This window comes from Setaria italica, chromosome I (assembly GCF_000263155.2).
Source record: "Setaria italica strain Yugu1 chromosome I, Setaria_italica_v2.0, whole genome shotgun sequence".
In the NCBI taxonomy this organism is placed as follows: domain Eukaryota; kingdom Viridiplantae; phylum Streptophyta; class Magnoliopsida; order Poales; family Poaceae; genus Setaria; species Setaria italica.
The window spans coordinates 37,188,404-37,211,732 of record NC_028450.1 but is presented as its reverse complement, the minus strand read 5'-3'; the positions used below and the strand labels follow the sequence as shown (position 1 = coordinate 37,211,732).

Genomic DNA, 23,329 nt, shown 5'->3' with positions numbered 1-23,329 from the left:
ACACGTACGTGTACGTACCGTGTGCACATCATGCGCCACTGTTGCTCATTATACCTCTCGAGTCGAGCATGCATGAGCATGAACGTCTCGTATTATCTGTAAAGAGGTCGTAATCGAAGAGCAGGCCACATGATAATTCGTATCCAAATCCCTGCAAAAACAAAAGCCACACAAATCAGTGCGACCTGACCTCTACTACGCTCTACGGCCAGGATCAGTACGCGCCGCAGGCTACCATGATGCCGGCAAAATCGTTGCATCCCATCATGCGGTGCAGCAGAGCACGCCTGCCCGCTGCCGCAGCCGCGTCGGATCGGAGTCGGCCGCGGCCTGCCGCGGCCGAGGCCGGCGACGAGAGGCCGGCAGAGCCCCCAGGTGTCATCGCACGGCGGCCGCGCGCGCGTGTGGCGCCCTCCACTCCACTCCACCACCACTTCATTTTTTTCCGGTCCGTCGCGGAAAAGGGCCCGGCCGATCGTGCCGGGATGACCCAATGACGGTGGCTTTTCCGGCCGGGGCGCCGGCAAAGGCGAGGGGGATGTGTCAGGCGCCCGCAATGATGGGACAACGAACTCGGATCTCGCCGTGCCCGGGCTGGCTCCTGGACGGGACCCCGCGCTAGGCTTCATTCTCTCGTATCGTCGTGTGGTGATGGGTGGATTGCTGCCAGTCTGCCACACAACACAAGGCATGGACGGGTAACGGGTTCTGAGTGGAAGCGTGCGCTGTTGCATGCGTCACGGCCATTCCCTTCCCTGCATGCGCTGCGGCCGTCTTTGGTGGGGCGGTGGCCCGGCCGCGCGACGCTGATGGTCCGACCGGCAAATCTAGCGGTTCTACTATTCTACTACTGGCAGATGGAGTGGTTAGCCCCCACGGTCGACTCGTAGCGCCTAGCTGCTGCTGCTTAAAAAATAAGCCAAAGATCACTCTGGAAAAGGGAATCGATAAACAAAAAGATCGTCCCTGCAGTGCAAGCGTGCACTCGAGCCTTTTGGGTATAAAATGTGAATATATTTGCAGGCCCCAACCGATCGACGGCCGGGCCGCTCAGGTCACTGGGTGGTCAGGTCGGGTCAGTGATGCCAACGGCCGGGCCCGGGACGGGATCTTCATTCACCTGAGCCGTCCACCACCACCAGGCACCACACCACATTGCGGTGCCCGCCTGCCCGGTCACGCGCACAGGTGCGTTTCATTCGTTCGCGGAGGGTTTTCCAGCGAACCACCGGGGGCACTGTGGTCGACGGATGTGACTGACGAGTTGGGTTTGGTAGCAGGAGGGGAGCGCCAGATGGAGCCGGCGCGTGGAATCTCGGCGGAGCAGCTCGCTCGACGTGACAGGAGATCCCGATCGGCGATCGATCACAGCACTCAAGCACTGTGCTCTCGATACCGCCGGCTGCAAAAGGCGGCAAGGCGCCCTATCGGGCGGAGCCAAGCGGCAGGCAGCATCATGATGCCATGGCTCCGCTCCGGGTAGTGGGTTTAGGTGGATGAGATCTGCCGGCCCCGTGCTCCATTCCCGATTATTAACTACCTTATCCTCCCTATCAGCCTAGCTAGCCAGCATTCCCATTCCATATTTCCATGCATGCTCTCGATGGATCGTGCCACCGATCTCGCCCGTCCCGTCCCCTTCCCTTTTCCCCACTATCATTTCGTCCCGTTTCGTTTCATTACACGGATTCCGGGCGGCCAGCCTGCTAGCTATTCGTACTAGTAGTAGCTTCTTCGAGGGGCTTCGATGCCGTGCGCGCCCTTCTGGCCGCGCTGCTGGGGCCTGGTCGCCTGGCCTACACGCTGAGGCCGGATCGAGTGCGGATGCCAATGCCAGCGCCGTGCATGCCCATAGAGGCCATGGCTAGGGCGCCATGCCAACGCGACGCGCGGCGACCGCGATGCGCACGACGACGACATGTGCACCATGCACGTCCGGAACCGTGTGCGCCTCGAGCAAATGAAGTTAACTGGACAGGAGAGCGCGCGAATCAGTCCGACGTACGTGGCCGGCTGGCCGCAGAGAACAGCAGCCGATCGAACAGGGGTGCGAGTGCGACGGGCCGGTCGATGAGGACGAAGGGAACGAATGCTACGAGAGAATTCTCTATTTGACACTAGAAAAACTACTTGTTCTTTTTTTTTTCTTAAAAAAATTTCGTTCTCTATTTGATACCGAGTTCAACTTTCATTCCTCGCATGATACTGTTAGATTTTCCATCCGAGAACAGTTAAATACCTTGCAAAAAGACAATTTTGCCCCTGTAGGTCCTACCACCCTCCCTTCTCCAACTCCAGCTCCCGTACGGCGTGTTCCTCCTCTCCCCCAGCTACAGCTCACTCTCTTTCTTCCCCCCTTCCCTCTCATCTCGGCCTCGGCCTCCCGATCCCCAGCGCTGCCTCCACGCAACCGGCGCCGCCCACCATGGCCTACTCGGGTGGCGGCAAGATGTCGGCGGTGAACGCCATTCTCGCAGAGGCGGTGGACCTGATCGCACTCGAGCAGATTGCCAAGCTAAACACCGCTCACGTCGCCGACAACTCCGCCCTCCCCTCCAGCCTCGAGCCCTGCTTCTGCAAGCTCAAGTCCCTCCCCGCCGCCCCCTTCGCTGCCGCACCAGTCAGGATCCTCGATCGCAGCGTCACCGCGCCGCACCCCCACCCTGCCCGACCCGCCGCGACCGCGCCCTCCACATGAGCAGCCGCCCGCGCCGCCCCCGTGGCCCAAGACGAGCATCCACCGGGAGACGCGGCGGCGACGTAGGTGGCCGAGAAGAAGGGCGACTCCTCGCCACCATTGCCGCAGCAGCCGGTGCGTCCACCGGCCACCATCCCCGCGACTCACGGCGACGACGATGACGAGGACTTGGAGAGGCTGTTTGGGTCAGGACGGCGGGGCCGGCCGATGCTATGGGAGTGGAACAGGGGGCGGGACGACGGCGGCGGCGGTTCTCCCTCACCACCGCCGCCACGCCAGGCGTGCTGCTTCGGATTCTCCCCCAGGAAGCCCCTGCAGAGGACGCCGAGAAAGGAATGAGAGGAGAAAGGAGGAGAGGAGGAACACGTCGTACGGGAGCTGGAGTTGGAGAAGGGAGGAGAGGAGGGAGAAGGGTGGTGGGACCTACAGAGGTAAAATCATCTTTTCGCAGAGCATTTAACGGTTCTCGGATGGAAAATCCAACAGAGTGTTGTATAAGGAATGAAAGTTGAACTCGGTGTCAAGTAGAGAACGAAAATTTTTAAAGCTCAAGGAACGGCTGAATCCCATCAAGGTGAATAGTTATAATGAGCTGGTAAACTTGAAGATCACGCAGGAGGATTGTATCTTGCCTCATCAGGTAGATAAAAAGAGGGAGGCTCCAATAGCCTCAGCTAGTGCCCCGGGCCCAAAATTTTGACTGGTTCCAAAGACTTCACCGCGAGTTCCTCAAAGAACTCCTCAGCCTATTTCATATCAAATAGGGAATTCTCTAATGCCCGCACGCCGATCCCGTGCGCGTGCACTTGAGCTACGTGGGATGCGGAAGCAGGTCTTCCGGCTGGGGCGCGCGGACGACGTCAACCGGCGGCGAGGATTGGATGGATTTCGTCGACGCCACACAGCAGACAGATTCACAGAACGCTCGTTTGTTGCAAGAACAGAAGGCCGAAGGACACACATACAACAAAAGCTGGGCTGCATCGATCGGCCCACACACAGATAGGCGGAGCATCCTCGTCATGGCCATTTGCAGCCCAATGGTGTCGTGATGATGTGAATGGGGGTTGGTCGAGGTAAACCACAAAACAAGTCCAATCTACTAGTTATGTGCACGGCGACTAAAAGCATCTCCAAAGATGCTGATACGCCTAGCATCAGCTAGGAGGCTTGCTGAAGAAACGGCACCGGTGCCTTCAGCCTAACGCGCATCCCTGGCTCATATTTCAGGTTCAACCTCAACTCATTTCTTTTAGAAACGATACGAGTCCTCCAACTTACGATAGCAGCAGGATCACACACAAGACATGCTACAACTAGAATTTGGATATGCCTTCTATACAAAGAGGCAACATGCAATAAATTATTTAGCGACCCTTAATCCCTCACCAGCGTCCTCCTCGTCGTCGTCGTCGACGACCTCGATCTCGATCTCAGCGTACACGTGATCCTCTTACTGCCCTGTCGTGTTCTTCACGCTCAGCCCTTAGCCTAGCGGCCCAGCTTTCTTGTACCTCGACGAACCGCAGGTCCAGGCACGGAGGGAAGGTTTGGAAGGGCGGGGGAAGTGGGAGTTCCGCTATGCACTCGACGGATGCCTTGTCCAACCTCATCGTCACCTTCTTCCTCCTCTTCCTGCCTCCCGCCTTGGAATCGCGGCGGCGGCCATCCTCCTCCGGCCCGAACGGGAACCGAGACTCGCGGAGCACGGGATCTCGCAGGCGCAGCGCCTTCTTCGTTTCCTCCTTCGGGCCGGCGCGCGCTTTCTCCTCGTCGAGCTTGGATCCTGCGGCATCAAACGGGCACGCTCCTTCTCCGCCTCCTCTGATCCGGCGTGCGACTCCATGTCGCGGAACCGAACCGGCCGAGCTCTAGGTCTGGATTGCGAGGTGGCGACGGCGGCGGCTGCTACTGCCTTGGACACGTTCCCACCGTTGGATTTATATTTTATCCGTCCATCGCAACTTGAACCCGAAGAAAGAAAACCACAAGAATCCACGGCCGATATGATGACGTCCAAACAGACCCACTTGGCCTGGCCATCTCCGGATCTCCCTTCCCGGGACGCTACGCCACGCCACGCCACGCGCCTAGGCCAGCCTGAGCCAGCCGCGCGCGGCCGCCCCGCCTTCGATTTGCTTCCCACCGCCCGCGACACGTCATCTCCTAGTCGCGCAGGCGCAGCATCGAATCCAGCTCGTCCCCTTCCCCGCGCCGCAGCCGCGGATTCCCCCTCGGGAGAGAGATCCGGCCCTTGGCGCGCGCGGTCGATCGCCGGAGACAGCGGCATGGGGCTCTGGGACTCGCTCCTCAACTGGCTCCGAAGGTTCGTGCTCCCGGACTCTCCCCCTCTCTCTCCCGCCGTCTGCCCTTTTCGCTCCAATTCGTTTGGTGGAAATCCCGCCCGTTTGTTGGCTCCACAACCTAGGGTGTTTCGATTGGGGGGCAGAACCACGAGTTCTCTTAGATTGGGGATTACTGTGCGGCGAGATTATGCGGCTTCATTGCGAATTGAAGTGGGTCGTGTGCTCTCCGCAGTTAGATCCAGGCTATTAGTTAACACAAGCATTCGTTAATTGCTTTTGCGTACTAACCTAGATAGATTTTGCTGCGGTCAGTATAGTTAGAAGGCTGAAGAGTGAAGATCATTAGTTGGAGTACGGGATGAAAAATATCATATTCAACTGTCTGAAAGAAGTTTAAATTCCATATTTCGGAAGGACTGCCTACAATCTGCATGTGTGAATGGGGACTTTCATTGTTAGGATGGTTCTGAACAATCTGTGTCCTGCTCTTGAGAAGTGCTTACTTCGTCCAGCTCATATTTGGTGAATCTTAGTTTTCAAATTGCCTCGTAGCCAGCTGGTCAGCTTGAGACCATTTTTCGTTGCCCTGTGTACTCTTGGCATTCTGCTTGTGTTATATGGGATTACCTATGGTTTTGAATATTGTTGGCAAAGTTCTTACTAAAGTTACAGTCTTAAATCTTAACTCCGAGCTAACTCAGCTAGTCTGAGATTAGTAGGCATGCCAGCCTTAGCTATCGAGTAGCATTTTGTTGGCTTTGAAGCAGTACATATTAAATCATTACAATCCTACCCACAGCAGTAATGTTCTCGTTTTCAGCTTGTTTTTTAAGCAGGAGATGGAACTCTCCTTGGTTGGCCTACAGAATGCTGGGAAGACATCTCTAGTCAATGCTGTTGCTGTATGCATCTACTCACCCGACTTAAGATATATTATCATGTTTGCTGTGATGTTTTAATTTTAACTCATGGCTGCTGTGCTTCTCAGACTGGTGGCTACAGCGAGGACATGATTCCAACCGTATGTACACCACTTCTTTATGATATCCTGAATAATATTTTGGTTATCTAAGTGATCCAAAATGCTCACCTCTTAAAACAGGTAGGCTTTAATATGCGGAAAGTTACCAAGGGCAATGTCACAATTAAACTTTGGGATCTTGGTGGGCAACGGAGATTCCGGACTATGTGGGAGCGCTACTGCCGAGGAGTTTCTGCCATTCTGTAATTCCTTCTCTTCTTAGATATTTCATATTCTGTACATTGTATATTCAATTCGGTGATAATAAGATAGGATCATAACATACGACAAATAACTTCCATTGGAGCACGTTTGCTGTTTTCTCATTTTACAAAAATAGTCAAACCATCTGCTAGTAGCGCAGCATTGTCTATGTTTATCCATGTAGCAAAGAGATATTAAAGTGGGTAACTGCATGATATGTAGATGATGTTTTTTCATGGCCAGTCAAAAAATGTGTGCTGCATTCTGTTTACCGCTATAGGCTATACATGTTGAAGGATCATGGTTTTTAAGTTGGAAACTGACACATACTGGAGCATCGCCAGTTATGCTGCTTTACAAATGGGGTTTTATTGCAGTGAGTCGTTAATGTATCACTGTATTGACTTTTGATTGATGCTTTTATCAAAATAAAGGATAAAGGAACCCAATTACATTTACAGAGCCATATCCTCTAATGCATATATTTGTTTTACTTTTTTTAGCCTATATTTGTTTTACTTGAATAGGCAGATACCTTTGAAAATGTAACCATGTTGTTTGTTCCTATCTTTACCATGTTCTCTTGTGTGTGTGTTACACAGGTATTTTTCAGTTCTCTAGCCTAACTAGCTAGCACGGATGGATAATGATTTGTTAATCTTGTGATTTAATTGCAGATATGTGGTGGATGCTGCGGATCGGGATAGTGTCCCAATAGCGAAAAGTGAATTGCATGATCTGCTGATGAAACAGTCTTTAGCTGGGATTCCCTTGCTTGTCCTTGGCAACAAAATTGACAAGTCAGAAGCGCTTTCTAAGCAGGCTTTGGTTGACCAACTGTGAGTTTAATCTTGTTCCAGATGGGCTTACCTTATTCATCATTCTTCTTTCTTTCTACTCCCTCTGTCCCAAATTACTATTTGGTTTGGCTTTTCTAGGTACATACCTTTTACTACGTATCTAGACATAATATATATCTAGTTGCATAGTAAAAGCTATGTACCTAAAAAAAGTCAAAATGAACAGTAATTTGGGACGGAGGGAGTACATGATATTTTAGCTGAAGTGCTCTTTTTCTTTGTTTCAGTGGATTAGAATCAATACAGGATCGTGAAGTTTGTTGCTACATGATCTCCTGTAAGGATTCTGTGAACATAGACGTTGTCATTGACTGGCTTATCAAGCACTCTAGAACAGCAAAGTAGCTTCTGTGTGTTTATATCACTTTATGCACGGTGATTTGAGTCTTCCTGTGAATCACCTCCTGTTTCCTGGTCCAGTTGTTCAAAGCGACCACCTTGTAATCTATGATCTCTTTGGTTTCAGACAAACAGTATGGTGTCTAGTACTTGAACATCTCAACCTTTGCACTCCTTTGTAAATACCTTTGAATATTTTATTATTCTTTATTGTGGGCGTTTAGTGTTTTTTTCTTGTTGCCGTCTCGCGTACCAGACCAGCCTAATTTGGAGGCAAAGATTTCCTTGATGCGCGGTGATTTGAGTCTTCCTGTGAATCACCACTTCCTGTTTCCTGGTCCAGTTGTTAAAAGCGACCACCTTGCGATCTCTGCTCTTCTTTGGTTTCACAGACAAACAATATGGTGTCTAGTACTTGAACATCTCAACCTTTGCACTCCTTTGTAAACACCTTTGAATATTTTATTATTCTTTATTGTGGGTGTTTAGTGTTTTTTTCTTGTTGGCGTCTCGCGTACCAGACCAGCCTAATTTGGAGGCATAGATTTCTTTATCAATTATGGAAGAGTGAAAGTTCATCTCCTAATCTCTCAAAACATTGTTTGTTATAAAATTTTGTTATTTTTTTTAAGTAGTATATAAACTGTCACTAGTTCTATTACCTTTTTTTTTTCCAGAACACCTTCTGAGTCTGACTATATATCAGGACGCAGGAAGTGATTCAGCAGATCCTATAATTCCGAATGTACAGATCACCTTGATGCAAGACTCAAAACCTTGACAGTGCGAACCATTCGAAGTCAGGCAATTGACCGGATGTTTACAGTCTGCGATGCAATTTTATCGTACACCGAACGGAACTGGTTTGCAAGACTGTAACAGTGCAAGGCATTACAGAATTTACTAGCAGTCCATCACCAAACACACAGGTCATGTTTAGTTGCCCAATTTTGGAGTGCCAAAATCACTGTGCCAGCACTGTAGCACACTGTAGCGTTTCGTTTATATTTGTGAATTATTGTCCACACATTGACTAATTAGGCTCAAAAGATTCGTCTCGCAAAGTACAACAAAACTGTGCAATTAGTTTTTAATTTCGTCTACATTTAGTACTTCATGCATATACCGTAAGTTTGATGTGACGGGGAATCTTCTTTTTGCATAGTGCTAAAGTTGGGATTTGGGGGTGAACTAAACAAGGCCACAGGAAGCTAAAAAGAATTTTACACTATTCCCAGCATGAACAAATAAGATCAAAGAATTGTTAACAGTTAGACAGCACCCTCGCCACACTAAGATATGCAATTAGCAGTCATTCTGAAGGTACAACAGGTTAGCTGATCCTACTACACCATATTATGAGATAGATCCTAAAGGGCACACCCATGTGTATTTTTATTGTGAAGATGACAAAGCGGAATGGGTTCTGATGCCTGAATCCACGAACTCAAGAATGTGCAGAAGCCGATGATTTCAGACCAGCTATAGCTTCAGGTTAGTGTTCACTGCCTCCTCGGCCTCTCCATGATTTTCTTTCATGCTCTTTGCCCCATCTTCGGAGGTCCCCCATGGCTGTTCTATGTCCCCAGACGGGGCTTTGTCTCGTGCGTAAACCGCAGTGGAAGGGTCCATTTGAGCAGGCACTGGCAGTACCTCTCCGCAAGGGTAAGGCATTGCTGCTGCACTCTCCACCCTGCAAGAAGCAAAATCAAAGTGCAACAGTTTCCCGATACGGATTCAGCACGAGACAATCTGATTGTCCCATTCATCGGATCGGGAAAAAGGTTAATTACTAGTAGCGATTTGTTTTCAGCAAACCAAGGCTGAAAAATTTTCCACACTAAAGTTTTGAGATAATAAAGATTGAAAAATAATGACATGAACTAGCAGTCTGAGTGGTGTGCTCTTACCTTTGCTTGCGTTTATGCAGGAAGCGGACAAGGGACGCCGCCCTCTTCGGTAGAAGACCTGGAGCAATCAGATCATCCCGGCATAATTAAGATGCACATCCATACCCAGAGGCAATCTTCAGAGGCAGGGAAATTGCTTACTATCATTGGCATTAGCCAAACGCAAGAGCGTCATTATCTGCGCTGCACTACTACTTGGGATTGGGAGTGCAGCAGCTGGTTCTGGCTGTTGGAAGGCCGGGGTTTCTGCAGCTTGAGCCTCTTTTGCAGTCAGATACAGAATCTTCTCAGCCTGCAGGTAATGGCATATGATCACAACCACACAATACTCGGTCACCAACGTGTCGTCAGAGTTAGGGCTGACATCGTACCTGTTCCATCGGCACACTGTCAAATGCGCGCACAGAGCCAGCGTAGATTATCGTCAATGGCGCGGTGGAATGATCTGTATTGCTGCTGGGCGCCGCCGCGGAACCCTCAAAGATCGGCCATGCGGCGACCGGCGGTGGCCTGCCAAACCCGTTCGCGGCGGGAGCGCTGACGCCAAGCAGCGGCGGCGGCGCAATCGTGGCCATGGCGTGCACCTGGGCGTGGCCGGCGGCGGCCAGATCACCCGGCCCCGATGGAAACATCCCCCTGGAAAAAACGAGCTGAGAGGCTCGTGGAGATCTTGTTAGTTTGATCTCCACCGAATTTGGCCCAACGGCCAAGTCCGACCCTGATCCGCGCCCCCGCCCTGATCGGGGGCGCACAACCACTCCCGTCGCGCAGCGCATATAAAGCGGAGGTGGGGGTTAAGGGTACGAACGTCAAAGTTCGACGCCGTGCCCACCGGGCCCACCAACAACTCTAGTATCCGATCTACTTGCGCTGTTAGCGGCGGGAAGCTCCGCCAACTCACGCGCCGCCACCGCCGCCCTGCGTCAATGCTACTGTCATCTTCACCGCTATGGCGACCTCAAGTGTTAAGCCGGTTGGTGACCTTCTCATTCTCTAACTCTATCTCTCCCTCTTGGTTGTATCTCTGTTTAGATTCTAGGACACTGATTTAATCTGAAGAATGAGTTAGTTAACCTACTAGTTGAGCTCCTAGTGTTCCTGCAAATCTATCAGATCTGTCTCCAGCGGCGCCCGGAACACGAACCTGCGGGGACGGCGCCATCGACGGGGGCTTCGGTCGTCTTTTCGCCGGAGTGCATGGACGTCGTCAGCGTCAGCGTCCACGGGGCGCCGGTGCATGCGCGAGCGCACCAGTGGAGGGGTCTCGGCCGTGGCGGCAGCCAGACGCAGGGGCTCGTCGGAGCCCGCCTTCTCGAAATCAGGCCGCTGCACCGCTGAATCTAAAACGCACAGCGATCAGCAAACACCTCACGCTCTTGCTGCACAACAATCACGTCTCTGACGAGAGCCAATAGGGGCCGAACGCTGTGCTTGATCTGCTCTGGAATTGATGTGAGTGACGGCCGGTGTGCATGGTAATGGTATGGTTACCTCCGTGGCCGGCAGTCGCCGGCGGCAAGCCGAGTCCAAGAAGGTCTAGCTCCATCCCCGGCTCCGGGGATCTCTTCGCGCTCACAGGGTCTCGTGCGGCTGGGTACTCGTCGAACCGAACGACGCCGGCCTGTGCCATGTGCTGCGCCTTGCCCTGTGCCTTTTGCTGCTGGTTAGGGACGATGTCGGAGTCGGAGGCGTGGCTAGGCTGGCTGCGCGGCTGTCACAGCCCCCGACACCTCGCGCTCGCGCCGGTGCCGGGCGGCCAGCCGGCCAACGTTTTCCCGCGAAAGGCTAGGAGTTTTTCACACCCCCGGGCCGCGGCCGCATGCGCGGACTCGCCACCGCACGAGGCCGAAATCCAGAGGAGGAGGGCGGCCGGCCGGGCGGGCCGTGGATCGATCGATTGGGAGGCCGGCCGGGCACCACGGGTAGGCCCAAATCGGATCGGATCGGCGTGGAATGGAGTGGCCAAGCGCAGTGCCAGGAAATATCGACCCCGAACAATTCATTGCCGCATAATCCAAACGTGATGGTAAGCGTGACGCTGTTTGAATTTCTTTTCTTTTTTCCCGTCAGTAGCAGGTAATTTGTCAGGTTGGCGTTCGCCAAGTCAGGATGGTAGCTACTGTTCTACGTACCGGATTTACCGGTGGGTGCTGCCATGATGTTTGAGCTCTGACCTTATCCCATTTATGAAGCAATTGAATTAACCAATTCAAACTAGCTACACGTACTCACCTGTCCATGAGAATTGCACATATCAGATCTAGAAGGGATATGAGGCCTGGACAATAATCTTTTTGTTCGAATAATCTGAACAATAGTACTAGTACGCTGGAATAATTTATTGCCATCATGTAACGGCCAACTGGTGTCTGGTGGTGCCAAACGAAATTGTTCATTAAGGTCAACAAATAGAAACAATGAATAGCTGCGCTGGGTTAGTAGAAGTTCTGGCCTTCTGAGGGCCTGAAACGAACTATGCATTATTGCATTACGAGGGCGTCGGCGAGTGAGATTCAGAGAACATCCCTGAGCCTGAAGGCTCAAGCAGTCGCACGGGGTACAGAAGATGTTCGAGGTCGTCTTGTTGGTTCACGAAGCGCATTCTTCTGACTTGGGCGGATTGTATATACGAGGGTAGTAGGGTAGGTCTAGGTCAGATACTCAGATCCTTCTGCATGTGCAGGTTTACCGGTGATTGGCGGCGATAATCTTTATCCAAATCCGGATGATCGGTGGCTGATAAGAAATGCTCACGGTGCAGCGACGCACGACTTTGCATTGCAAATGATGCTCTTGCATGTGCTGAGGAATGCAGTTGAGCAACGCCTCCCAATAATTCCTCAACAGACGATCGACCAGTTCAACTCAACGGACCATTACGCGTAGAGAGATTGTTGTGCATTATGATCCCTAATTCTCGTTCCAAAATCATGCAGGAAATGGATGAGATGATGGGCATAATGCAGAGAAGAGATTGGCATCTCTAATCCGTGTAGTGATGTATGGATGCAGATGCACATGTTGATGCTGCCCTGTGTCTAAGATGAAACTACCCAGCGGCAACCATAGTTGACCTGAACAATTGGCTTGCAAATGACAGGCCATATTGGGCGAATAACAAACCACCAAAGAGAAGCCAGCAATAGGAACACGCAGAGATTCGAGAAAGCGGAAGGAAACATACTAACAGTCAAACACGGTGTCAGATCATTGGATCAAGGTGAATTGGAAGCCATCGGCGGCTTCTCATCTTCAAACCATAGCTGTTTCGCTCAAATGAGCAATGGAAGAAGAAGTACAGCCCCGCCTGAAGATAAGTTTACAATTCCTTATCTCCTGGCCTGACAATCACCAAACATGCTTGGGACAGTAAACAAGAAGAGTTAACTCGCTTCAGGGAAGTACATGTCATGCTATTAGCTCGTCCGGCAACTCCACAAACCTCGCCTTTTTCTGGAACATCAAATGAGAGCTCTATTATAAGTGATGAGCAAAAATAACTGAAACAATATGTCAATTGGAGGCAGGCATAACAAACTTCGTTTTCATGTACACAGGCAAGGCTAGTATTCTAGTATTTTGGATGCTTTACCAGAAAATTTTCCGCATACCACCAAGTTCCAGATATTCAACTATTGAGGCGCAATTCTAACCTACTTTTTTTTTTTTGTCAAAGAACTCCACATGCCACTAGAGAAGTCTATCATGTTCTCTGCGACGACAAGCAAACTGCATCTAACATGCTGCCATGTAACCTTGTTCGTGCTTGCTACCGCGCGCGTTCACACTGGAGTAGATGAACACGAACCAAATGCGCAACGCGATCTAAGAATAAATGGGCATTTTGGTGCATTCTCCAATCGTGAGTTTAGGGATTTCTTTTTTTGTGTTGAGCATTGCACGTAACAAGAGATGGAATGGATCGCAAATCACGTTCCTCTGTCGCAGCGTGCGAATCTTGCTGTGCTCGTGCCGGCATGGGAACAAACAATAATGCAATGCACGTGGGGGATGGGGTTAAATCTGTGAGCGAATGAATTACCTCCTTGGTGCGTGGCAGCGTGGGCCACCGCTGCGGCGTCTTCGCCGGCGCCGGCGGCGGGAGCATGAACCCGGCGCCCCACTCGGGCGTCTTGGCGAACCGCGGGCTCCGCAGTATCCCTGGCGGGCGCTCCGGTGTCACCCTGGCGCTGGCGTGCGCGTCGCCGCCCATGGCGGCGCCGCAGAGCTCCATGATCTTGGCGGCGGCCTCTGCGGGGTCTTTGCTCTCGCCCATGAGCTTCTCCACCTGCGCCCTGGGGAGCCGCATCTTGAGCCGCACGGGCGTGGTCCCGCCGCCGGCCCCCGCGGCGGGGAGCGGGGATGTGGCGCCGCTGGGCAGCGGGGAGGTGGGCGCAGAGGCCGACGCGTGGGCGGGGAGAGAGGAGAGGTCGGAGGTGGAGCGGCGCGCGAGCATGAGCGACTCGAGCCGCTCCCGGGCCCCGACGCGGAGGTTGCCCGACCAGGCGCGGCGCATGCGGCCGGCGGCGCCGGCGGGGGCGCGGCGCGGGAGCGCGACGAGGAAGTAGAGCCGCCCCCTGCGGAGCGGCGCGTCGGGCGCCAGCGGCCGCGCGCGGGCGCCCAGGAGCTTGACCTCCTCCGACTCCAGCAGCTGGAAGCCCGGGTGGTCCCGCAGCACGTCAGCCGCCGCCGCGGGGGGCTTCACGCGGAAGGAGGTGCCGTCCAGCTGCATCACCTTGGCGCTCTTCCGCTTGCCCCCGAGGCTGTTCCCCATTGCAGCGGAGCGGTGCGGTGCGGTGCGGTGGCGCCGCTGCGACCTGCGAAGGGGGTGTGGTGTGTGCGGGGGAAGTGCGGGGGCGCGGCGGCGAGGGAATTTTAAAAGGGGGGCAGAGGAGGCGAAGGGGAGGCTCGAGGCGAGGGGTTGAGGAGCGGAGATGCCCCCGAGCCCGAGGTGGTGGGTGTTTTCTCTTTGTTGTTTTCGCCTTTTCGGTCAAGACGCAGAGGTTGTTTTGTTTGCAGGAGGGACGGGGTGGAAGCGGAAGTGGAAGGGCGCGTGATTTGGGGTGGGTGGTAAAGCACTTTAAAAGCTCCGTATCGGTGAGATCCGTGTGTCGCCGGAGCCGCCGCGCTCGATTGGGCCAGCGGCAAACCTACGGGGGCTTTGCTTTGTTTCTGACTTTTTTCCCTCTAACACCGGTGGATGGGAATGGGATGGTGCTCAATTATGCTAGTGTACGATTTCGTGGCTCAATTATGCTAGTACCACGATTTCATGGCTTTAAGATCTAGATTGACTAGAGCGATTCTATGATTCTAGTAGCGAGTAGAATCCACATTTTTGAGATTCTTGACCCGATTTGAATGCCTAATTTTGACAAGGTTTTGCGTGAGAAGACATTATAGCGTTTTTCTATCTAGTAATTTTATTTTTTAAATCCATTGACATCTTCCTCCATTTCTGCTGCCGCATCTAACTCTCCCGCTATCACTTTCCCTATAACATCGCCTACAGACTGTCCGAGGACGTTGAGGCTTCAGCACGAAAGGAGGACCGTGCATGTGAAAATGCGAGGGTTGGAAGCTTGCAAGCATTCTCAAAAGATTGTCCGGGGGTAGGGTAAGCTCCTCGCCACTTGACTTCACTTAACCACAGGAATTTCGAACTTCACTTCACACCACCCTGCGTCGGTGTGAACACTCAGGTACCTCTCCATTCGCTGCTCCAGATCGCTGGTCTTCGCACACGCCGTTTTGTCCTCTTGTTTCCCTCGGAATGGGTGTGTGTAAACGCGGTCAATCCCATAGATCTCCTCCTCTTGCGTCTTGCCACGCGCGTACAAGACGTGCCGGAGGTCAACGGTTCCTTCTTGTTTGTTGTAGGGCAATGGAGATGGGAGCTTGCTTTGGAGGCTGCACCATCCATCTCGTCCTCCTGTGCTTGCTCACGAAAGGGTTCTCGTGTCGGTAGTGCGTGAGGTAAAGCTCGTGCACGATCTTGACAAGACTCCCGGTATCAAATTGTCAGTTCGTGTGACCATCCAATGTGCCTGGTACGTATCATGCATCTTCCTGATGACTATGATGGCCTGCGAAAGTGCCTTTTGTTTTCTGACACTAAATTAAAACGAGGATTGCATTGATAATGTTGAGATAATCAGGCGCGATCGTCTTTTTTCCGCTGCATTGTTTGGTACAGCACTTGATGCATGCCTTTGAGATTATAATACACTCTCCGAGCTCATCAAGCCATCATCTTTTTCCATGGCGATACATCAGAAACAGCATCTGTTACGTGGTGACAACGGGCGGGACAAACTGACAATTCGTGTGCACACGTGGTTTTGGTCTCTTCCCCAAGTCCCAAGGGCGAAGGCATCACCACCCCATGAAAGCGAGTGGCCAACTCACCAGCAGTACACAGCACGTACTCGTTGCATTGCGTTGGAGTGCTCTGTCATCTGACTCCTGATGGTATGATCCGCATCTGATGCAAGCAGATGCTCTGAGCAGTTCAGTGTTTACGACCGGGAACAATACCATGGCACTGATTTTTTATTTTATTTTAATTTTTGTAGTAGGGGAATATTGGTTCGTCATCGATCCATTTCATCCTTATCCTGTTTCGAGTCAAGGTCGACATTTTTAACAAGTAATGATATGATTGTGCCCAAGACATAGGGGAACCTCGGATTAAAGAAACAGGCACTCAGGTAACAAGCATAAAACCATCATTACCGTGGTGCTTTTCTATCAGTCGCCTCAGTAATCATGTCCAGGTGGGTACAATGTGGCTCCAACAAATTAATTGCGTAAGGTAAAGATGGTGCTGCACTCAAACGAAACTCTCCAGATCTTCAGAAAGGAACCCCCAGGAATGAAGTGCTGAAGATATCAGGTTTATATCAGGTTGATATCTTGAAGACAAAGATGTCATGAGTAGATATTTCGATCGCGACCTAGATAGTTTCGCACCTTGAGCCTAAAATCTGAAATCAAAACTTCATGCAGATGAACAACAGAACATTTCAGATTCAGCAGCACCAACCAATTTATGGTGCGAATCGATTGACACGCGTTTGACTGTGACTGAAACAAACTAATCACCAACCCACTAAATTCACACTCGATGGCAGATGAAGTTACAATTTTCCTGTATGTATACATACACGTGAAAAAAGTTGAAAAAACACACGCACACCCACAAAACGGTATGCGGTGGGCAGTGGAACTAGAGCACCTGTAACTTACTGAGATGCTCCAGGAGTGAGGTTGCCTTGCGCTTAGCTCGGTCTGTGCCGGTCTTCGCCAGCTCAGTTAGTGGTATCTGAGCACCAAGCCTCCCTATACAGGCCAGGTTCTCAGCATCTTTCTTGCAAAGTGCAAGTAAAATAGCAGCAGCATTCTCCTTGTTGCGGGCCTGGCCCGACCGTAGCAAATCTATCAAAAAGGGTATGGCGTGCGCCTTAGATATAGCAGTTTTACACTCATGATGGCTCACAAGAACTGACAGGATGGTCAGCGCTTCATCAATAGCCCCACTTCTGGATGAATCCTGCAGCATCCGCATAAGTGGCACCAGGATCCCTGCTCGAACTGCCCTCACCTTGTTAGCTTGGTATATGCATAGATTGAAGAGTGCCGTTGCTGCATCCTTTTTACCCCTTGAGCTACCACTCTGCAACAACTCAACCAATGCTTCAATTGCCCCTGGGGTGCTTCCTATCATTATCTTGTTATCGTCGATTAGTGACAGGCTGAAAATAGCTGCAGCTGCATTTTCTCTTGCTTCCATGCTACTTGTCCTAAGCACTTGTATGATTGGGACAATGGCACCAGCAACCACTATCAGTTCCTTGTTCTGATCATATATGGAGAGATTTAGAAGAGCTGTCACGGCATGTTCTTGGGTTTTCTGGTCTTTTGACGACAGAAGTTTCACTAGAGCTGGGATAGCACTAGACTCTGCTAGAATTATACGGTTGTCTGTACTTTTCTTGGCCAAAGATCTTATCTCAGCGGCAGCAGATTTCCGTTCATCTAACGAGCTGCTAGAGAGATTGCGAACCAATGCTTCAATTGCTAATCTGTTCCCACCAACCTCAAGAGAAGAGCCATCACTTTTAGATCTGCTAGGTGGTTCGATCCCCTTTTCCTCACACCACTGCATTATTAAACTTCTTAGCACATAGTTTGGGGTTAATGTAAGATTCTGGAGCTTCTGTTGAGTTTTAGGGCAGGTCCGGTTTCCACAGTCAATCCACCTCTGGATGAAAGCACGCTCATAAGTCTACAGAATTTGTGAGCAATTTGTCAGCAGATGGCAAATTATACATGACAGTTTAAGAGTGAATCTTACAGTGGAGGACCAGTAAAAGAGTGATGATGTGAAGCCTCACCTGTCCTGTGGAAACAATGACCGGATCTCTCATCAGCTCGAGAGATATCGGGCAACGGAAATCCTCAGGAATAGCTACGGAGTCAGGCTTCTTAACTTCCTCAGATGAGCTTTTCGTTTCATCACTTGATTGACTATCAACATTGGCAGGTTTGGGAGAATCAGGAGTTCCAACATTTTCAAGTCCTTCAATCAGCTCGGACGTTATTTTCGTCATGTCAGATTTGGATAACCCGCTTATTTCTGAAACTAGTAAAACAGTGTTTTGCAACTCCAGGTGATCTTTACTAAATTTCTCCATCTGTGATTGCTCTGGTTGTTGATGGGGTTGCTGAGATTGTGATCCAGCATTGTCAATTTGAGTTAAGATATCATGAACTTTTGTAAACACGTTTACATCAAGGGCTCCCTTCTTTTCCATTTCTCTTCTAAGCTGAGCTCGCACTAAGTCAACCTATAAGCTTAAAAAAGTTCAAACATGTATGATTGAAAATAAAGGATTTATCTCCACAATGAACCAATTTTACTATACCTCTTCTTGAACTTCATCCGATATCCGAAAACAGCTATGTGGCAGATTTGCTAGAGCAACTTGCAATTGCCAGGTGACATACTTGAACTGGAGATCAGTATTGTTGCAGGTGGCATCCTTAACCAAGGGAGAAAAAAAGGGAGGTCAGAACAACTGTTAATAACAATACAAACATAAGCAGAAGACAACATGGGACCAAAGCATTGATGCAACTACATTTGAAGGCTGCATTTACTGAGGAACACGATCATAAGTGGTTAGGCAAAACTCAAGCTTACGAACCGACAAACAGGTATGGAAACAAAAAGACGAGTGTTAGCGAACATCTAGCTCAAATCATGTACAAGTTCTTCAGTTAGAATTGGACCTATCTCGAGCTCAGATTTGGTTGACTAGGATTCAGTTAGCTATGCATTGCCTTCTACATGTAATATAAACTCTAGGGATCATATAGAAGGCATGTTTGCTCCTGATTTCACTCCTGAGCTCTATCTCTCTCGTTTCTATCTCCTTCATGAAGGATGAGGGAGCAATATAAATGAGAATAGATTTTTTGTTTCCAAATGATTCGCAAATTTCATATCCAGATGCATGGTGAAATTTTGCCATTAAATTTTTTTTGTTTTCCTTACATGTCCACAGCTGTTATATATATCACGTTACATTATAAATCAAAATTTTCCTTAGATCATATATTTTAAACAGATCAACTTTTTTAAGGCACAGGCAACTTGTAGAAAATAAGACAGAAAGAAGCAGAGATTGCTTTTACATAAATGTCAGATCCATATATCCCATATAACAGAAATGAAAGTGTGCCATTAAAGTGAAAAGGACAATTCTAGATGCAACACATGCAAAAAGATGCCCAGCACTTGCCAGCTTTAATCCTTTCAGGAAAGAACCCAGTAGATTCCTTACAGGACAGGACTGTTTGCAAACCAGATTAACCAGACTGATAAAAAAATATGCTAGACAAGCTGATTTGAAATCCCATAAGTGAGCAGCAAGGTGTTAGAAGCCTGAAAATGTCCCTTCTAAAAACTTCCATACATACCAAAACTAATCCAGATTTTAGTAAATAAGAACAGTGTCTAGCTATATCTGGATAAAATTTGAACAAATATAGCTCAGATGTGATGCCCTCAAGAAGTGAGACGACTCCCTCAGTACATTCCACAGCACAAGCAACCATACAACTTCTTCAGTGCAAGTTTTAGTAGCAAAACATTACCTTGGAACACCAATAAACAAGTAAATTGACAATTGATAAATTGTAATACGATGTAGTTATGCTGCACTAAAGCCATTAACATTTCCTTTGAAGCAAATTGTTAATACATTAGAGTAAGTTTACACATAATGGACGGAAAAGACATATTTGCTAAGATGATGGTGAATACCTAGGAGGGATGCATGATGTTCACTAAAATAAGATAGAAAGCCTCGGAAGTGTTTCTCTTCTAAAAGGAGGATAGTTTCAGTAATCAGTGAAAAACACTGACAATGAACCTTTTTAGATGACCACACGACAAGCATGTCAGGTAATATGAAACCAGGTTGAAATCCGATCTCTGCTCCTCCTTGCTGAAGATGCTAGATATCGTCAACTGACATATTCACAAATTCCATGGGGCCTTTGCAGCAATCAATTAGTAAATTGAAGGGCTAAAGTGGGAATCAATTGAAGGGCAACAGACAAATTAGACGCGAACATCAAGAGTTTGACGGAATCGGGAATCCCAACAATCACAGATAAACTAGTTGCTACGTCAACTACAGATGCAGGGCAGTGCGGTAATTAACAGCCGACCCCGAACGAAGCAAGAGGGGGCAGCAAACAGACGAACAGAACTACTTCGAACACGCGCCACAGGTGTTCGACGGAATCCCCCAACGGGGAACGCACCGACTAAGGAGCAATGCAGCTTGAGCGGAACGCTTCAGGCAACCATACGAGACCATCCCAGCATCTCCTCACCTGATCTGACGCCCCCGCCGCGGCTGTCGGCGTCGGCGGCGCTCGCCCGAGGTCGACGAACCTCCTGGCGGCCTCGAGCGCCCTCACCAGCTCGCGCACCCACGCCGCCGCCGCCGCGTCGCCCTCCCCCGCCTCGGCTACCTCGGCGACGAGGTGCGACAGCAGGGACACCTTCCGCGCGAGGCGGAGGCAGTCCGCGCGCAGCGGCTCGGCGGCGGCGGCCAGGTCGGCGGCGCCCACCGCCGCGATCTCCCGCACGATCTCCGCCGCCGCCTCCGCCGCCATTGCGACGAGGACGAGCGCGCGCTCCTCGCCGCCGCCTCAGCTCGCCCGGAGAGGCGACAGGCGACAGCTCACCACTCCGCGTGGAGTCGGGGGAGGGGGAGTGGAAGGAGACGACGAGGTGGCGGTGGTGGGGAAGGGGCCATGCGCCCGCGCCCAATGTCAAACGTCGCGGGAGGGATGCAGTGTAGTGCGGGGGAGCTCAGGGAGGGGTTCCGGATTAAAGAAAAGGCTAGCGAGTGCCTGCCGTGCCGGCCGCGGCTCGATGGGCTCCAGCTCCTGCTGCCTGCCTCCGCCGCGGCCGATGGAGTGGTGGTGCCGAGCTGAGCTGGGCGTGGGGTGTCCGCGACTGCAGTTCGCGTGCGGAGTGATTCCCGGGCGCCGCACAGCGGAGCGGAGGGGGGTGGTGGGGACTAAACAAATGGCTGTCCGAACTGGGTGCAGGCGCTTGGGTTTTCATCTTCTCAAGCCTGGCCTGGGTGAACTGGCGATCCGGATCCAGTGTGGCGGCGTCGAAGAAATTCTGTGTGCCCTAGGGCTCAGGCTACGAATCTTGGCGGTGATAAATTGTTTATCCACTTTTTCGTTAGCTGAACATGCTAATGCTATGTAAGGAGTGAAATGAGGGCAGCCGGTAATGAAGAGCTAATCCACGATCAATAAAAGATTCGGTGGAGTGGTCCACGATCAGATGATAGATTTTTGCATTCACGTTCCATCGAGCAAACAACGTCAAGGTACCTCCCCTGTAACAGTAGTAGACCGTACCATAATTTGGGACATGATTAGACTCGGCATTATCAAGAAAGGACCCCACGAGTGACACCTCTCGCCACCTGCAGTAACCCATGTTATGCTACTACTGCTTAGTAGCCTGCTAGTAAAACTGCAAATCCGCGATGCATTACCGTAGCAAACTACCACATGCCCCTGCACAGCAGCACAGGGTGGCTCATTGGAGACGCCGCCGCGGGGGATCCACGCGGGGACGGACGGGTTATAGTTGGTGACAGGCTAATAGGATAACAGTGTGGGCTGGCCGGGCAGGGGTTAGTTGCCGTCGTGGGGCGCGTCAACTTTGGCCGGTCCCAACGGCAGCGCGCGATACGGTCAGGTGCGGCGACGCAGCAGCACGGCATGGGTCGTCGGACAACAGACGGGGGCCGGCCGGCGCAGGCCATTATTCCGTCGCGAAACAAAGGAAGAAAAGAAACCGGTGGTCGTTAGATTCGGGTCCAGCGCGTGCTCTCGCTTCCTGCGAATTTCCTGGCCGAGGTCGATCGAACGGAACGGGAGAGGGGAGCAACAGACCGTTGTTCCATCTACCTTCGCTCAGCGTATTGAACGTATTCTTGCAAACATGAAACAGCGGACCTCTCCTCATCGAGGCTTCAACTCATATTTGCGACATAGCTTTACTTCTCCGACATGTGCGACATGGCTAGATCATTATTAGTAATTAGAGAGCGGAGATATTTTCAAGCTTGGAGCACAAATTATATGCATTGGAATTGGAAAAACTACCTAACAATATAGTAAGGTCAATATATTGGGCATGTGCAAGGGCTCATACTCAGGGCTATTTGTTTGATCTTAGCAGTTTCTCGGTATAAAAAGTCAGAAGCTTAAATAAATAACGAATTTCTTGTGTGGTTTCCGAAAAAGCTAGAAGCTCAGGAAAGATGGGTTTATATAGAAAGTTGGAAAGCTCAGTTTTAAACTTTTTTTATCTTTTTGAGTCATGAAGCTAAACGCATCTTCTAAAGCAAGCGTTGGTATTTTAGAAAAGCTAAAAAATGCAGCTGAAACAAACAGTACCCTCATTCTTGAAACTATTGCTTTTTGAGATCTTTTGATTTGCCATACTTTTGTTAGTTTATCGGTGGCCTTACAACGATGAGAATGTTCCTGGCGTGTCATCTTACCTTTATATTCTGAATTTGAGCATACCATTTACAAAATCTATTAACACTTTCTTGAGTTACAGCTCCAACGATGAGAAAGAGCAATCAAACTCAAAGTAGGTATTACTACTAGATTACTAATGGAAGTGCACGTGCGTGCGTGCCGCACGTGATAAAAAAAAGGACATACAGATATGTTACTGGGAGTTGATCGAGCAGCCGGCTGTTAAGAAATTAAAGTCTGATACATGTACCTTCCTTGTTGCACTCTGCATTTTATTTCGAGTTGCACTACAATAGTTGGGGATCATGAATTGGGTAGCTATATATGAGATGTGAACTCATCTATATTGTTTGAAAAGATCAGCCATTTAGGGAACAATTTTTTTTTACTAAACAAGAATCTGTTCTTCCTTTTTCTCAAAAAGGATTCAGAAAGTTTCTGAATTTTTCCACTCCACATTAACTCCAGATTGCACACTTTAATTGTTTAATAGCTTCCAGATATCAACCTACAGATTTGACCTTTCAGAATTCCATATTTTGTTTTTAAAACGAGTCAGAGAAACAATCACAGTTTTTGTAACACGCCCATCATATTGCATATTTCAAAACACTGGACATGTCGTATGTATTTGCATTGTGCGACTACAGGTATACACCACAGTTAATCCTGCACCATAATCAAAATAGCTCTAGCTAATACGAATCGTCTCAGCTTGGTAGCAAAAAGAAGAGAAGAAACCCCATTGTGAGAAAATGATCCTCTCAATCTAAAATAGCTCTAGCTAATATATCCTCTCAGCCTTGTTGCACCATATGGCAATCAAATATATTATATATGCAAAGCCAAGCTGCACCGTGCTCAAATAAATGCATGAAGCGCATAAATGACAC

The 23,329-nt window shown here is 50.1% G+C and overlaps 5 protein-coding genes and 1 long non-coding RNA gene across 7 annotated transcripts; 3 read left to right on the top strand and 3 right to left on the bottom strand.

The window, feature by feature from the left end:
* The first annotated feature begins 2,425 nt into the window (after positions 1 to 2,425).
* LOC101759522 (translation initiation factor IF-2) lies at positions 2,426 to 3,037 on the top strand. Its single transcript, XM_022828827.1, is given in 1 exon segment — positions 2,426 to 3,037. A coding segment is annotated over 1 exon segment (612 nt).
* Positions 3,038 to 4,705: 1,668 nt separating this feature from the next.
* Positions 4,706 to 7,663, top strand: LOC101766277 (ADP-ribosylation factor-like protein 8c). 2 transcript variants are annotated; one of them, XM_004953770.3, is made up of 6 exons: positions 4,715 to 5,024; positions 5,825 to 5,906; positions 5,993 to 6,025; positions 6,107 to 6,228; positions 6,907 to 7,068; positions 7,317 to 7,663. In XM_004953770.3, exons 1-6 carry the CDS (start codon positions 4,987 to 4,989, stop codon positions 7,432 to 7,434), a joined length of 555 nt encoding a protein of 184 aa, XP_004953827.2. In that variant the 5' UTR covers positions 4,715 to 4,986; the 3' UTR covers positions 7,435 to 7,663. The 2 variants fall into 2 exon arrangements, with proteins under 2 accessions (XP_012702486.3, XP_004953827.2); XM_012847032.3 differs by lacking the exons at positions 6,907 to 7,068; positions 7,317 to 7,663 and having other exon boundaries at positions 4,706 to 5,024; positions 6,107 to 6,232.
* Positions 7,664 to 8,637: 974 nt separating this feature from the next.
* On the bottom strand, positions 8,638 to 10,133 carry LOC101765862. Its single transcript, XM_004953769.3, has 4 exons — positions 9,710 to 10,133; positions 9,480 to 9,630; positions 9,339 to 9,396; positions 8,638 to 9,180 (listed from the first exon to the last, which is right to left on the bottom strand). The coding sequence occupies exons 1-4, from the start codon at positions 10,112 to 10,114 to the stop codon at positions 9,006 to 9,008; spliced, it is 789 nt and encodes a 262-aa protein (XP_004953826.2). The 5' UTR covers positions 10,115 to 10,133; the 3' UTR covers positions 8,638 to 9,005.
* Positions 9,072 to 9,882, top strand: LOC111255891. Its single transcript, XR_002676034.1, has 3 exons — positions 9,072 to 9,212; positions 9,359 to 9,636; positions 9,745 to 9,882. It is a non-coding gene; the product is annotated as an uncharacterized LOC111255891 (long non-coding RNA).
* Positions 10,134 to 12,522: 2,389 nt separating the features above from the next.
* LOC101765453 (uncharacterized protein At1g66480-like) lies at positions 12,523 to 14,395 on the bottom strand. The gene is made up of 2 exons (XM_004953768.2): positions 13,381 to 14,395; positions 12,523 to 12,791 (listed from the first exon to the last, which is right to left on the bottom strand). Exons 1-2 carry the CDS (start codon positions 14,110 to 14,112, stop codon positions 12,747 to 12,749), a joined length of 777 nt encoding a protein of 258 aa, XP_004953825.1. The 5' UTR covers positions 14,113 to 14,395; the 3' UTR covers positions 12,523 to 12,746.
* Positions 14,396 to 16,341: 1,946 nt separating this feature from the next.
* On the bottom strand, positions 16,342 to 20,531 carry LOC101765060 (U-box domain-containing protein 11). Its single transcript, XM_004953767.3, has 4 exons — positions 20,247 to 20,531; positions 18,266 to 18,382; positions 17,735 to 18,187; positions 16,342 to 17,625 (listed from the first exon to the last, which is right to left on the bottom strand). Exons 1-4 carry the CDS (start codon positions 20,529 to 20,531, stop codon positions 16,567 to 16,569), a joined length of 1,914 nt encoding a protein of 637 aa, XP_004953824.1. The 3' UTR covers positions 16,342 to 16,566.
* Between the last annotated feature and the right edge of the window lie 2,798 nt (positions 20,532 to 23,329).

Excerpts from the sequence above, each read along its gene's own strand:
- LOC101766277 (XM_012847032.3), top strand. The coding sequence starts at position 4,708 with ATGACGTCCAAACAGACCCACTTGGCCTGGCCATCTCCGGATCTCCCT. Across the intron at positions 5,025-5,824 it reads CTCCTCAACTGGCTCCGAAG|CTTGTTTTTTAAGCAGGAGA; the intron begins GTTCGTGCTCCC and ends TCTCGTTTTCAG. Across the intron at positions 6,026-6,106 it reads GCGAGGACATGATTCCAACC|GTAGGCTTTAATATGCGGAA; the intron begins GTATGTACACCA and ends CTCTTAAAACAG.
- LOC101765862 (XM_004953769.3), bottom strand. The coding sequence starts at position 10,114 with ATGCGCTGCGCGACGGGAGTGGTTGTGCGCCCCCGATCAGGGCGGGGG. Across the intron at positions 9,631-9,709 it reads ACAGTGTGCCGATGGAACAG|GCTGAGAAGATTCTGTATCT; the intron begins GTACGATGTCAG and ends CATTACCTGCAG. Across the intron at positions 9,181-9,338 it reads CTGCATAAACGCAAGCAAAG|ATTGTCTCGTGCTGAATCCG; the intron begins GTAAGAGCACAC and ends TGGGACAATCAG.
- LOC101765453 (XM_004953768.2), bottom strand. The coding sequence starts at position 14,112 with ATGGGGAACAGCCTCGGGGGCAAGCGGAAGAGCGCCAAGGTGATGCAG. Across the intron at positions 12,792-13,380 it reads CGCTGCCACGCACCAAGGAG|AAAAAGGCGAGGTTTGTGGA; the intron begins GTAATTCATTCG and ends TTGATGTTCCAG.
- LOC101765060 (XM_004953767.3), bottom strand. The coding sequence starts at position 20,531 with ATGGCGGCGGAGGCGGCGGCGGAGATCGTGCGGGAGATCGCGGCGGTG. Across the intron at positions 18,383-20,246 it reads CGGCGGGGGCGTCAGATCAG|GATGCCACCTGCAACAATAC; the intron begins GTGAGGAGATGC and ends CCCTTGGTTAAG. Across the intron at positions 18,188-18,265 it reads CGGATGAAGTTCAAGAAGAG|GTTGACTTAGTGCGAGCTCA; the intron begins GTATAGTAAAAT and ends TTAAGCTTATAG.